This window comes from Hemibagrus wyckioides, linkage group LG08 (genome assembly GCF_019097595.1).
Source record: "Hemibagrus wyckioides isolate EC202008001 linkage group LG08, SWU_Hwy_1.0, whole genome shotgun sequence".
Taxonomy (NCBI): Eukaryota; Metazoa; Chordata; class Actinopteri; order Siluriformes; family Bagridae; genus Hemibagrus; species Hemibagrus wyckioides.
The window spans coordinates 17,155,065-17,170,821 of NC_080717.1; the positions used below are offsets into that span (position 1 = coordinate 17,155,065).

Sequence of the window (15,757 nt, forward strand, 5' to 3'; positions counted from 1 at the left end):
GACTGCACAGTCTTCGCTAAATCTGTATGGACTCAACATTTGAACCTCCCATCTAATATACTGCAGAGAACTTTCTTCCTGTCGGTGTGACATCGCTTCCTGTGCAGGACATGTCAGGACTGTGGGTGGTGTGTTGTCACTAGTGGACTCAGGAGGGCCGGGTGTTAATTGCTAGCACTAACACTCTGGGGTGGGTGTCCGACTTCCATACAACACACCAGTCCCGAGACACATGGAACATCATTAGGGTCCCCATTAGAGCTGGGCCGTGGAGTTAAAAGCATGTCTAGAACATGGTCCTGTCACTGTCAAACGTACCAGCACTGATGAGCCACCTGCACTACACGGTCACTCAACACCTTTTAATTGGGCCTCCAAAATAGATCTGACTCTATGGGGAATGGTGTCACCTCTGAAATACCACCTGACTTCAAGTAATGTTTACATAAACTCATGGAATCGATGTGACTTAAGACCAAAATAAAAAAAGATAAAATATGACAAGATAAAGTGTGTGTTAAAACATTTGCAAAACTTTGGAAAGATGAAGATACTGATGCTTAATAATTGCAGACTTCTTGACAGCTGGCAAGGTAAAGATAACCCAAACATTTGACCATAGTCTAAGCATTAGCATGTTTAATCATCATGCATTATTTATTAAACATCACACAACAATAAAACACTTAAACTTATTGATAAGTACTTTCATAATTTTTTATGCACTAATGGCTCTTCTGTAGTTCTAATAGAGAGTACTGTCTCCATCAGATCCTGAGCAATAGCCCTCCGGGCAATCCTGCTAAAGAGGCCGCCATTTTAGGAGACAGAATAGATTTGACAAAGTATTAAATACCCTGCACTCAGCAACCCCTTATAGTAATTGAACCCAAGGGCAAGTTCCTTCAAATGGGCCCACGCTCACTACCACTCAGTCTCTCTGCCTTATAACAAATGGCTTTAATCAAACTAATTATTTCCACTGGAGAAGAACCAATGACAGGGGCAGTATATTAGACGGCATCTATGATTAGGCATTGATTTGCATGGAGTGTGTCAGAAAAGGTGACGCAGATGCCACACTGACTACGAGTCTTGTCAGCGTTTCAGGAAAATTAACAAAACAACTCTGGACAGGTCCAAAATCTTCATATACTATGCCACAGTGGCAGGTGTTAGGGAATCAAGAGGTAAGAGGTATCCAAGCTTTCCTTTTAGTCTCATCCAGTTAGTTAGACCCCTGAACCATGGGCTGCTCTCCACATATAAGCACTAGGGCTCAGGAGTCCTGACTAACACAGGCAACCTCTCTTAAGGGGCAAAATATAACAGCCATGGTCCACTGGATCACACACATCAGTCTCTGATGTGGCTTGCTAAGTGGAAAGCTTCCTTCTGCTGTTGATAGTGAGGTAAAAAAAATGTATATAAGTTAATCTGAGGAGAGAAATTGTATCTGCAGAACCGGATGTCTGCGATGCCAGAGTAATATGAAGGTTAAGTGCTAAATTGTAATGCCTTTTCATCCTCTATATATAAGATCAAACATATGATCCTTGATCATTTAGTCTGCTCGAGACATGGTCTGAAGAGGAACTGTGCCTAGTTTTCTTGTTTGATTTAACAAATAGAGATATGGGACGGATAGATAGATACAGAGACAGAAAACTCCCTAACAAACCAATCTCAATTCCTAAGATACCAACCAGCTAACTAGATACCTCTCAGCTGTCACCTACTTGATGCAACAAATGGCTTCTGGGTGTTTTAAAAGTGTTGACTCAAATTAGGGTACAAGAGCAATAGGAAGAAATCAGGAAAGGGAAAAGAGGGACAGAAAGAGTGAGAATCTGTGTCAGGGAGAGTGCATTTAATCTCAGAGTCATTTATTTTTAATACCCACCAGCTTCCATGTTCTTTCTTTGATCTTCAGCTGCCTGGATTTATTGCAATGCACAAAGCACAGAATCAACAAAATAAAAATGATGAATAAAACGTGTGACTTGACAGCTAATTTCACATCAAAACACCAATTGTGGGAAGAAATAAATGAGGGTGCGATTAAGAACAAGAGGAGGACTAAGTGAAGTCAAGCACATGGTCCTTGATTAAGTGCTGCGAGGTGTCTCAGAAGCTTCAGACAGATATACCTTAAGAGCAGTTTTTTTTTTCCCAAGGAAACCTCATTACTCATAGCTAGCATAAAGCTGATTATGGTTTAAGACGTACCTGAGTCACAAGCAGTATAGAGATCAAACATTTCAGAAGTGAAACAATGGACTAATTCACTGGTTGATCCTCTTGATATTATCAAGAATGATAACCAACTCATAAATCTTCCACCTGAATGAAGTTATGTATAAAAGCCACTTTGATACGGCTAGGCATGTCAGGAAGCATACATGAAAGCCTGTATTCTTCTGAGGAAAGAACGAAAGAGGAACAGATCAGTGCAGCAGACTTTAAACACAGCGTGATGCGATCAATGCAGAGAGCCGGGTCTACCCTGGCTCTGCAGGAGGGTCGAGTGAAGGCCTGCATATAGGCAGGCCCAGACAAGCCTCTGATCTGTGGGGCGGTAGCTACATTCGATCTACCAACCTCCTCTTAGTGGCCTTGTTTTTTTTTTTTTTTTACCCTGCCTCACAACTTTGGAGTGCGAGCGATAACTGGGAATGCAACGTTCAATTTTCTTTTGCACCTGTGGAAGAGTGAGCATGGGGATGTCTGACACATCCAGATCAGCAGAGGGGAGGTCAGGTCAATATGCATTCTGGTGCCGAATAACAGGGAGTCATATTGTTATGTTGTTTAAAATGGGAAGACCTTTTAGATAAACAGGTTAATAGCTAGAGCAGAAAAGAAAAGTGGGAAAATGACAATGTTTTAGCCTTGTTGCTGGGATATTACAGGTTCAAGTCAGTGCAAGACTAGCCAATTGGGCTCATGTATGTAGAAGAGAGCAAATCACATTTTCCTTCGACTGTGTTCAGTTGCTCTGTTTGACTGATTAAGCAGAGGTTAAAAAAAAGATGCCGTATATGGCCAGCAGTTTGTTAACACCAGACCCTGACACTTTTTCTATTGCTTTTTTTTCTATTATTCTTTTGCTGTTATAGTAATCTTCTGGGAAGGCTTTCCACTAGATTCTGTAGCTGTGGGGATTTGCCTATTCAGCCACAACAGTATAAGTGAGGTCTGGCTTGGGATGCTGGTGTTCCAATTCATCCAAAAGGTGTTCAGCGGGGAGGAGGTCAGGGCTCTGTGCAGGTCATGTGAGTTTTTTTAAAAATCCACCTAGGCAAACCATGTCTTGATTTGTGCAGGGTGTTGTTCATGAAAATGTTTGGGAATGTTCTGGACAATTGTGTGCTTTTAACTTTGAAGCAACAGTTTAGAAAATGCCCATTATGGGTGTGATGGTTTCCACAAACTATCAGCTATAAAGTGTATCTTCTTATGAACAACGTGCTAACTTTCACAGTCTTAGTTTGGCAGCTGCTGTGTGATGGGGAACCAATAGACAAAATATTTATTCAAGACCAGAAGTAACAAAAGATTTAATAAACACAAAAATCCGATCTTCTCAGATGCAGGTTGTGGTCACTACTGTATGTGACAGAGAGGGAGATCTCCCCATGACCTTTGAGCGCCATTACATATGGTCTCTGCACACTGTTAGTCTCCCGTGGCAACACTTCCTACAGATGTGTCTGTGGTGGCTGAGCTATGAAACCATCAAGTGACTGATCAAAGAATGCATCAAGCTGACAACCTGTAGTTCTGTACCTGACTACTCTTCCTTCGTTTTTCCCCACTAACCCCTGCACCATCACCCCACCCCCCACCCCCCCTCCAAAGCCAAGTCCATTTCAGCGACCTGGAATATCTTGGCTACTACTTTGTGCCATTCACCCTGTGCTGAGAGAAAAAAAAAAACAACATCCACATCACTTTCAGTTGGCTGAACCCTGGGTCATCTGTCATGGACACTGAGATCAGATGCAGTGAGAAAAAGGAAGAGAAAACAGACTCCATCTGTAGTGAAAACAGGGTTCAACTCCGAGCATGATGTTATCGACTAGAAATCCACTTCAGGCAAGAGGATCAATGCGGGATGGGGCAGATGAGGTCTAACAACTGGATGGCACCTTTTCAAGATGACATATTTACGCCATCGCTCTGGATCATTTATGGTCAACTCATTAGGCTGTTGTATTAGGTTGTACAGCATTTTACCAGAACACAGAACTCTCTCTTTTCTCTTGATTCATCTCTAAAGCTCCGTGCCTCTTTTATTTTTCCTGTCACAAGGCAAAGTGCTTGACTGTCCTCATTAGTGTGATCAAATACACTGGGGAAAAAAAAAAAGCATATAAGGTATATGGAATGAAAAAAGAGAGTAAGAGTAGTAAGGAGGCAGTGCCCCCTATGGCTGTTCACTTTACTGAAAGGATTCCTGATTCTGAAAGCAGTAGACGGGAAACCTAGACGGATTTTCATAAAAACCTGTTGCCAGTATCAAAAAGCGGAAGGGAATCTATTTCTGTATTTCTTTTATGGTGAGACACAATAAGTCAGTAAGAATGGAATAGCCTGCAAGAAAGGAAATCATATTCCACGAGCAGTAATGCTGATATAAATGTCAGGCGTTTTAAATGAAGACTCTAAAGACAGAAACAACAATTTTGGTCACGTCAATCACATTTTTTGGATAAGCTGCATATAAAACCCAAGATAAAAAAAAAAAGTTTTCTTTTCGGTGTTTTTTATCCACTTTTGACCAGATAAGAAATGATACTTAAGTGCAGGTATATATCAAAATCTAACTCAATTTAAAAGTTTGAATAAGTAAAAAATACATTTTTTAACTGATTACATTCATTCAGATCATGTTTTTTAGGTGAAAAGTTGCGGTTCATTTTTGTATTAAAGTAACTGTGATGTTTAACGACGTTGAATCTCAACATTCAATCACATTGTGTGTTGAACAGCAGCAGATATAAAGCAGATATTCCTCAATGTTTTACAGCACAGTAACTGTAATAAACAGCATCCAGTTTCTGTTTCTTCAACAAATTTATTTCTTCCTGTTTTGAGAGTGAAACAGTTCACGCCTTTATCTGTTCAGCAACTCGGACAGGGGAAGCTAAGATGTGGCAACGAAAGGCCGAAAGGAAACATATACACTAAATTGGCAAACGTTTTGGGATACCCCTCCAAATCATGGAATTCAGGTGTTGATTTTCAGGGGTTGGGGTTGGCCCCTTGGTTCCAGTGAAAGGAACTCTTCGTGCTTCAGCATACCAAGACATTTTGGAAAATTTCATGCTCCCAAATTTGTGGGAACAGTTTGGGGATGATGCCTTCCTGTTCCAACATGACTGCACACCAGTGCACAAAGCAAGGTTCATAAAGGCATGGATGGAGTGTGTTTATGGAAATCTTTGACCATTCCTCTAGAAGCGCATTTGTGAGGTCAGGCACTGATGTTGGACGAGAAAGTCTGGCTCACAGTCTCCGCTCTAATTCATGCCAAAGATGTTCTATCAGGTTGAGGTCAGGACTCTGTTCAGGCCAGTCAAGTTCCTCCACACCAAACTCTCTCATCCATGTCTTTATGGACCTTGCTTTGTGCCCTGGTGTGCAGTCATTATGGAACAGGAAGGGGCCATCACCAAACTGTTCCCACAAAGTTGGAGCATTACATTGTCCAAAATGTCTTGGTATGCTGAAGCATTAAGAGTTCCTTTCACTGGAACTAATGGGCCAGGCCCAACCCCTGAAGAACAACACCTGAATTCAATGATTTGGAGGGGTGTCCCAAAACATTTGCCAATATAGTGTATTATAGAATACAACATACTTTATTTCTGTTGCTTAGCTTTATTTAAAAGCTGCAGACATTTTTCTCTGACAGATATTTTAAATTGTCTAACCTTTTTAGCTGTCATGACAGATGGAATCTATTCAAATCCTGCTACTATTGTGCACTCAATTGTATGCTAAACTGAACCCATTTACTTGATATATGGCATACACTCGTTCACTCAATGAGGGAAGAAAAGACCTCTGACTATGCTGAAGGTCTAAATAAAAATAAAATGAGTATATCTTTTGCTTGGAAATGTAATTAAAAACAATACCAGAATTAAAAAGCAATACTCAAAAAGAAAATCACATCGTTGTATATGTCCATAAAAGCCTGCTTCCTGTTACTCACATTTTATTTATTATAATATTTCCTAATATTTTCCATTTTCAGAACCAAAATATTTAGTTCACTGATTACATGCATTCATGAAATTCACTTGTTTACTCATATCCCTAATTAATAAGATATATTAATGTTAGGTTTTTTGTATATAAAATGGCATAAGGTAAAGAAATAACAGACAACAAACCTTTCTGTCTTTGAGAGTGCCTTCGTTGGTAAATAAGTATTTGAATTCTTACAATATCACAAGACTAGATTTTTGCCTTTTATATAATCAGACAAAGCTTCATTTGGTAATACATTTTTGTTATTTAAGTTGCAATATAACAAATACTTGTAGGAATATCTGCGATCAACTGGCAAAGAATGATTTTGTTCTACTCACCTGTAGTGTCTTGCCTTACAGATACCTTCATCTCCAGCTTATATTCTGTCCTAATATATTGATACATGTAAAGGTCTATAACTAAAGACACAAACAGAGGACCTGACTGTCCTGTGATTGAGACACAGCTCTAAATGAGGGCTGAGGTAAAGCAACAGGTGACAGCTAATCAGTGGCATCGAGTAGGAGGATGTCTGATAAACAGGTGACATATTCAGAGCAGCACTAGGTTCAATGAAAGGTGTCTACTGTAACTCAAGAGTGTCTACGGAGATCAGCTTACACGCCTTTCCTGTAGCATGCCGGAGCACAGATCTCAGAGATTAGCTACAGTGAGCTAACATTACAAGAACAGTGGAACAAGTCTGTTATGAGCGTATGTTTTACACCTTTACTATTGAACACACTGGCACCTGAGTTCGGCTGCCGTTCAGGGCATTGGAAAAAATAAAAACTGTTTCGGGAATTAGAAAAGTAGTAACATTTATTCATAAAGACTTTACAATCTAAGCATACAGGCTTAGCAACTGAGAGAGGCCCAGCATCAGTCCTGGGATTTGATCTCACAATCCTCTGCATCTGTCTGAAATTTATTGGACACACTCATCTTCAAAGCCTGATGAATATTGGCAGCACAGTCGCTGTCAGATGAAAGTAAGATAAATCATAATATATAAACGTAAATAATGCGTGTACAAAATGCTAAATGAAAAGATAAATCTCAGTCACAAGATGCTTGGCAGAAAATATTCAATGCAATAATACTAAACACAATGCAAAACAGACACACGAGTTTTTTTGAATCTTAAACTGATTCCTATTGAACACCTTTGGGCAATCATACAGCGGGAAATAGAGAAGTGTAACTCCACAAGCGAAGAGGAGCTGAAAAGAATGATCTGTGAACAATGGCAAAATGTCTCTCCACATCTGTGTGCTAGACTGTCATCCATACCAAGCAGGCTTCAACACACAAAATGATTAAAACACAAGTGAACATCCACTAGAGTAGGGTGTGCTAACGTTTGCTGCAGTTTCTTTTACTATATGAACCATTCATTATAACTGCTATCCATTTTAACATTTACGTATGTATATAATTTTAATGATATTCAGAAGTGGTGTACTCACTGGTGTTACATACTGTAAATATTTATAAAACCTTAACAACACAATATAAAGTTTTAGAATACAATTCTAATATTTCACCCATTAGCAATAATGCAGTGTGCTAACTGTAGCCACCTTTTCTTTTTGGCTCAGAACAGGTTCCAAAAATAGCATGCTTAAATCGTAAAGTGTAAAACTATGAAACAGAGACAAAAGGTACTATATTTTACACAGAAGTCCTTTTCTTTACTACTGATGCAGATGTAGCACTAAACAATTCTGAGAACAATGAAGTGTGGCACCGTGTGCAATAAACATTGGGGTATGAGGAGAATGGTCTTTGAGCAGTTTGTTCTGTTAGACCAAAAGACACAATCTAAAAGTTTGGTACTTGTTTTTTTCCATGAAATTTAGCAAAATAAAAACAACTATAATGGACTTATCAAGACATTTTTCTCTTTTCTCTCACTGAACCATAAGAATAGTGTGTATGCACAGAACATGAGGGATGTAACCAAATACAACACATTATAGTGGAATCTCAGCATACGACTACCCTCCTATACGAATGTTCGCCTTAACAATTGAAATTTTGCAAGTAATTTGCATTGGCATATGATGTGCATACATCTGGGAGCCGTTCAAAACTTGTTTGCGTCAGTGGAAAGCCAATCGAAGCCAACTGAAGCGAGGTTATGAATTTTAGGTTAAGTAAGTTAAGTCAGTAAGCTGCTTGAAAAGAGTCAACCCACGATACCAACATTGCCTTCTCCATGTGTTCAAAGGCTATTTGATTTTTCGCATGTTTTTTTGTTGACAGATTGGTGTGTGGGTGATCTGTTCTATTTTTAGCCCAAGCTTGGTGACGCAACTTCCTGTGAGGACCCTTGACATGGAATTTACATACGCTCTGTATTGGTAATATTGCTAATATTTTTGGGTGGCTGGAATGGATTATCTGCATTTACATTATTTCTTATAGGAAGATTTGTTTCGCAATACAAATTTTCGCCTTAAGAACTTGCCTCCAGAAAGAATTAATGCCGAGGTTCCACTGTATTTGGATTAAACAGATGGGTTCTAACAGAACCCAAACACAAATATGAAGTGAAGGTGCACTATTCCTATTTTTAGAAAGCATGCAGGGACTACTGTGCAATATTGGAGTTACAAAGTTCATTCTTAGTAACTGCTTGGGCATTGCTGGAAACTAGAACGAACTGAATTTGCTAGAAAGTGTCTTGTACAAACAAAAATAATAACTGGTATTAAAAAAAAAACAAGTAGACAGATCAAGCTGAGACCAATTATGAATTATCAGCGCTGGAATTCACAGACTATGCTGATAGGACTGGCATTTCTAATTATGGGTTCTTTTTCCAAGGTTCAGTGAAAAAAATAATAAATCAGGCTATGCTTACAAATAAAGCTGCAGATAGTAGTATTGTCTTACACTCCTAATGTACAAGTAAGTAGAGTAGATGCATGTGTACGCACATTAGCAGAAAGATAAACTTACCCATTCCTTGTCTGGAGTATTCATCTGCTTCATGGTGTACTAAGTCAGTCACACAGCCTCCGTAAGGCAGACGAGCCTCGTGCTCAAACACCTTGAGTGTCTCACTGGAGCTGTAAGATTTCTGGGTGGGCACATCCAGAGTCGAAGTAGTGAACTGGAGCTCTTTGGCACAGCGGTTGCGGGTCAGAGAGCGGTGTCTGCGCTCCTTCAGGTCCATGGCTGCAGCAGCCACTTCTAGAAGTGAAGCACCAAGCAAACTGGCTACTCCTTCACCTACAGGAAACATGTAAGAGATGAAAATCATAAATGGTCTACACCTGCAGTACTTGCGGAACACCATTACCATACTGCTGACAGTCAGTGGGATTGCGCTTTTATCGGAGGGGATCCATGTGTTGAGAGTCATGGCTTGATGCTAACAAGGGACTAGCGGCAAAAGTAGAGGAAACACAGGATGGTAGAGGAAATGACTTTCGGGCATTACATGTCTCTCATTCATTATTGGGAGCACAATGAGGGGAGCTCCCTCGGAGGCCAGGAGCGGATAATCACACATGCCTGAGTGTTCTGTAGACAGAAGGGCCCCAGCACAACCCTCACACTCTCCCCATGCTAATCTAAGGGCGTCTCTAACACAGTGCCACTGATATACCTGGGGCAGCGATGCTGTGTTATTGACAAAAAGTCAGTCCTGCATTTGTCCTCCAAAAGCCATAAACCATGAAGCAGTCCAGTGCTGACAGTAATTAGACGATAATTAAAAGCAACTTGAACTACACCAGTACAGCTTTAGGCATGACAGGTGGTGCAAACCCACACAAATACGCAAACAGACCCACACACTCTCTCTTACACACACACACAGACACACACTATTCTTAGCAGAGAACTTTTCGATAAGACTGATCTCAGTAAAATTATGTAACATTGATTTGGAGGGGTGTTCCAAATACAGTGTATGTAACATTTATTTCATCTGAATAGAACATAGGAATGTTTACTCCCTCAGTGTGGCTCATTCCAGCAGGTCAGAACTGCTATTGCACTTAGAGGCCAATCAAAACAACAATTCAAATCTACCTTAAAAAAGAGAAGTGCTCTCAGTCCACTTCCAAGTGAACTGTAGCCTGGTGGGATTGCAGTGACAAACTGATTAAACTAGAATTCTTCCAAATTGCAGGAACTAAACCAAACCTGCTGTATGTTTTATATCTAAAAAGACAAAACACAACTTCCACACATCCAAGATCCGTGGTCCTGTGCAGTTTTGCAGGTTCTTCTTGTGTCAGTGTGGCTTTCATAAGCGGCTACTACACTTCCTACACTAAGTGGCCACTAGGTGTGAATGAATGTGTGAATGTGTGTATGTGTAATGTATGTGTTGCTCTGAAATGGACTGCTAGGGTGTACTCCTACCACCTAGTCATCCACCATGACCCTGACTAGGACAATGTGCTTACTTTATATGAATGGATGAATGCAAACCACACTGGAAAAACTAAACTAAAACATCGAGTGTGCAGTCCATACTGAATATTGATTCTTTATACTGTGTGGATGTGTTGTCCTTTCTAACGCATATACAGTAAGGGTGGTTCAAAGCAGCTACGTTTGTCCTAAACCCCTTTTCAACAGACAGCTTGCAGTTGCTTCCATGGCCAGCATTTGATATCAAACCTTTTTGAACTTTGCCCCCCAAAAACAAGCCACAATCTCTCAGCCAGCAAAACTGCCACTGAAAAGCAATAAAACCATGTAACTGTTATACTGCATGCAATTGTTGTCTATGATAATGTTGCTGTGCTGTTAAGAGACAGATTATTTGACATAAAACAATTTACAGTAAACTATTAGATGCTCCCAAAGATTAGTATTATATATACATATATTATTTTATGGTACATTAGAAAAAGTCTGCATCTGATTATGTTATGTTTAGGCTCTTACTGTATAAGGTGCTGTTATGTGAGACAGACCAGTACCTTATAAAGAGAATCACTGCTCAAAAAAGAACAATAATGTGCAGAAACGTACATTAGGTCAGTAGCAAAAAGCAAGAGAGAGAGAGAGAGAGAGAGAGAGAGAGAGAAAGTGAGCAGATTGTAGTCAACACAATGCAGCAGATGATGCTTTTAATAAGGATACATTACAGGAATACTCCAAGGTCAGTTTGAGATCTGCTGGCAACGGCCATTGATTAACTGCTGGCATTAATGTGTAAAAGATGCCATTAAGGAATGAAATATGGCATTCATCAACAAGGTCACTAATTATCCAACACAAATATAATTTCTGTAATGAATAAAAAGAGGCAAAAAAACACAGATGATTACACTGGACTCCAGAATGTATTGGTGTTTCTTCAGACAAATAGACAAATAAACCGTGTCTGTGGGGCAGTGAGGAGCACCGAGATGTTGAAGCCGAGGGCCCTTTAAAACTCCAGTTGAAAGAGAGCGTGATGACATACTGGGTCTCTGTGAGTGCAGTAGGAGGGTTCTGGAGTGGAGAAACAGCACAGCTGTGGTGACAAGGCGCTAAGATGATGTGGGATGGCTTGGAGGAGAACCAAATCAGCACACACCAAAACTGCAGCATAACCAGGTCACTTCTCCAATCCACTCCAGACAGAGGAAGAAAAGACAGAGCCTAGGGGTAGGAGTGAATTGGAGCAGTCCTGCATGCTTTCCCATTCTGCTGATCCAGCCCAGAAGAACAGGACAGGAGAGCCAGAGAGAGGGAGAGATGGTAAAAATTTAGGACAGCAGATCAATCATTGAGCTCTCACACAAGTGAGCACTACAAGGTTAATGGTAACTGCCTTCTGGCATGAGGAATGCATGTGCACACACACACACACACACACACACAAACATAATCCATTACCACATCCTACATCTGCTAGTAAAATTCTTCATGAAACACGAGAGCTCATATTCTCAAATGGCAGCAAATATAAATTATTTTTGGGATTACACGATACAGTAGATGCAAATTCCCCAGAATGAGAACTCTGCTCATTATCCACTCACCACAGCTGACTGGATGGAATAACTGCAAAATGAGTGCAAATTAATCAAAAAAAATTACTGCACAAAAGTTGGCATGAAGACTCTCTTGAAAGACTAAAACATATCCAAAGCTAAAAGTATCATTGTTGCAGTATATGTATATAAATATAACACTGATGATCCCCTCATCATGGCACCTGTTAGTGGGTGGGATATATTAGGCAGCAAGTGAACATTTTGTCCTCAAAGTTGATGTGTTAGAAGCAGGAAAAATGGGCAAGCGTAAGGATTTGAGCGAGTTTGACAAGGGACAAATTGTGATGGCTAGACCACTGGATCAGAGCATCTCCAAAACTGCAGCTCTTGTGGGGTGTTCCCGGTCTGCAGTGGTCAGTATCTATCAAAAGTGGTCCAAGGAAGGAACAGTGGTGAACCGGTGACAGGGTCATGGGAGGCCAAGGTTCACTGACGCATGTGGGGAGCGAAGGCTGGCCTGTGTGATCCGATCCAACAGACGAGCTACTGTTGCTCAAATTGCTGAAGAAGTTAATGCTGGTTCTGATAGAAAGGTGTCCGAATACACAGTGCATGATGGGTCAGGGCTGTTTTGGCAGCAAAAGGGGGACCAACACAATATTAGGCAGGTGGTCATAATGTTACAGTTTAAAATTTCTATTGTTGCTAACAGTTAAAAACAGCACTGTTTTGCAATATCATGGAATTAATTGACCTTTTAGACACACACACAAGCAGGAAGTAAAATTATAGATATCTTTTCATTTCTAACAAAAAAAACAAACCAAAACAAGATCAAGACGTTTAACTATTTATGATATTAACAAGATATGTATGAGAACTTTTCCACAAAATGGATTATACTGAATCTCATTCATCAATCTTATTGCAAAATGTTTAAATGTAAGCCACAAAGAACTAGACTAATTTCAGAAATCTTTTTATTATTTATTTTATTATTTACTTGGTATCTGTGGGCATATGTTGATCAGCCATAAGCACGTTCCTGACACAGCTCATTTCCATTTCGCAATAACACCCATAAAAATCCATAAAAGTTCAAGTGTACAGACAGCTGGATACATGAAATGAACAGTCGGGGTAATGGCTGAAAAGAGGAAGTGGAAGTTTATTTACTCACTTCTATGCCAATAAAAATATTAAACAATATATAATATTAATAATAATAGACCGACCGACCCGTCCTCCTTTGCTACACCACCATTTCTTTTGTCATAATTAAATGATTAGTTTTATTTGTCTTAATTTATTGGATAATGTTGGCTCAGTTTCTACATGTTTGAATATTTTTAATTAATGCCATTAATATAAATCAAGTGGCTTTCTCCAAATTTCCTTTGACGGTATTCTTAGTCCTAGTAGGAGGATGTTTTAGATTCTATAACCTTCTATAAACTTCTATAATAAGGTCTTAATAAGGTTGACGCTAAATGAATAATCTATATATAAAAGTGCAGTAATGCATGCAAATTATATGATCTGAAGTTGATCAAGTCAAGGCTTATATTAGTTAGTCTACTTATGCATCATTTTACGCCCACTCAGAAGCACAAGTGGGACACAAACGTTTCTGAATAAGGTTTAATGTCAGTATCAGTAATTTTCTTTCATCAATCCTGCATGGAGAAATATCCAGAGCTTTCAGAGGGAGAAACTTTGCCTAACAGCCAGACACAAAACAAATAACTTTATCAGGTTAAAATAAAATGGCAACAGATGCAAAAAAAAAAAAAAAAAAAGCTTGTGACACCACAAGAAGTCTAGTAATGAAAGATGTATTAAAAACAGTTAGCTGTAGGATTCGTACTTGAGTGATGCTGAGACGCATTAAACACCTGTGGTGCCTGTGTTCCATCCCTCTCCAGACATTTTGACCAAAAACAAGCCTGAAATGAGAAACAATCAGGAACAGACCTAGCCTTGGTGCGAACACTCTGACTCAGCTCTCTAGTCTGCTGCACTAAATAACCTTTGGACATCTACTTCTCTAATCACACCAGCTCAAAAACACCTATTACCTGAGTCATCTAATTTAATAATGACAAAATTAACAACCCACAACGGAAGCCATGACTGCTAGCACATCAGTGTGTTCATGCAGCAAAAAAAAAAATGGTGTTTTGTCTGAGCTCACTTTATTCCCTGCATGTGGGCCTGCATACACCATATAATTCTAATACTGAATTTGAGCTGAATTTGAATAATATATCAATCAGCATACAAAGGCTGTTATCACAAACTGCAGAGCTTAAGAATAAACAATTTCGTTTTGGTCCTTTGTGGCACTGTAAAATTACAGGCTTGCTGACATGTTGCCTGCTATGGGAAACTATTTTGTTACACTGGTGATGGATATGCTTTTGAGGTTAGCACTCTGAATTATCACATTGATATGTTTTGGCTGACGGCTTTGCACTGGGCTCATTTTAATGATAACATATATTTTGGCTTGTGGTGTAGGTTTGCAGCGGGCAAAGACAGCACTTTTTGTTTCTGTTTACACATTTTGGCTCCAGCGCAGATCCCTTTCAATGAACAGCATAATGCACTCTTCAATTAGTCAACACACTGACTATGACATGGATATATAGGGATATAAAGAATATACTTTGTTCACATAGGGTGACAAATAAACACTTCGATTCCTGCCTTTTTCTTTGCATGTTCTTCCTGTGCTTTGGGTTTCCAAAGACGTGTGTTGTAGACAATGTGTGTGTGTACACAGATCAGCCATAACATTCTGAGCAGTGAGAGGTGAAGTGAATAACACTGATTATCTCCTCATCATGGCACCTGTTAGTGGGTGGGATATATTAGGCAGCAAGTGAACATTTTCTCCTCAAAGTTGATGTGTTAGAAGCAAGAAAAATGGGCAAGAAGTAAGGGTTTGACAAGGGACAAATTGTGATGGCTAGACGACTGGATCAGAGCATCTCCAAAACTGCAGCTCTTGTGGGGTGTTCCCGGTCTGCAGTGGTCAGTATCTATCAAAAGTGGTCCAAGGAAGGAACAGTCGTGAACCAGCGACAGGGTCATGGGCAGCCAAGGCTCATTGGTGCACGTGGGGAGGGAAGGCTGGTCTGATCCAACAGACAAGGTACTGTTGCTCAAATTGCTGTAGAAGTTTAATGCTGGTTCTGATAGAAAGGTGTCAGAATACACAGTGCATGACGGGTCAGGGCTGTTTTGGCAGCAAAAGGGGGACCAACACAATATTAGGCAAGTGGTCATAATGTTATGCCTGCTCGTTGTACGTGTGTGTGATTGTGCTCTGCAATGTGTTGGTACCACACCCTGGGTGTCCTCTGCCTTGTGACTACACTCTCCTGGGATAGTAGATACATGTAGACAGAGCAGGATGGAATATTTATTAACATGTCCAGATTTGTCCGTCTGAAAGGTCCCAGGCCACCACACATGACCTTATTATAATTTTATGCTTTAATACTGTATTCAATAATTGAGTTGAATAAAATTGC

General features: G+C 39.9%; 1 protein-coding gene across 3 annotated transcripts in view; it reads right to left on the minus strand.

Annotated features, from left to right (window-relative positions):
* The window catches only part of tenm2a (teneurin transmembrane protein 2a), a 275,485-nt gene that overhangs the window by 205,189 nt on the left and 54,539 nt on the right, over window positions 1-15,757 (minus strand). For all 3 annotated transcript variants that reach the window (XM_058396863.1, XM_058396862.1, XM_058396861.1), the window contains exon 2: window positions 9,232-9,504. In XM_058396863.1, coding sequence (XP_058252846.1) covers window positions 9,232-9,504 — 273 coding nt within the window. The remainder of the gene's footprint in view (window positions 1-9,231; window positions 9,505-15,757) is intronic.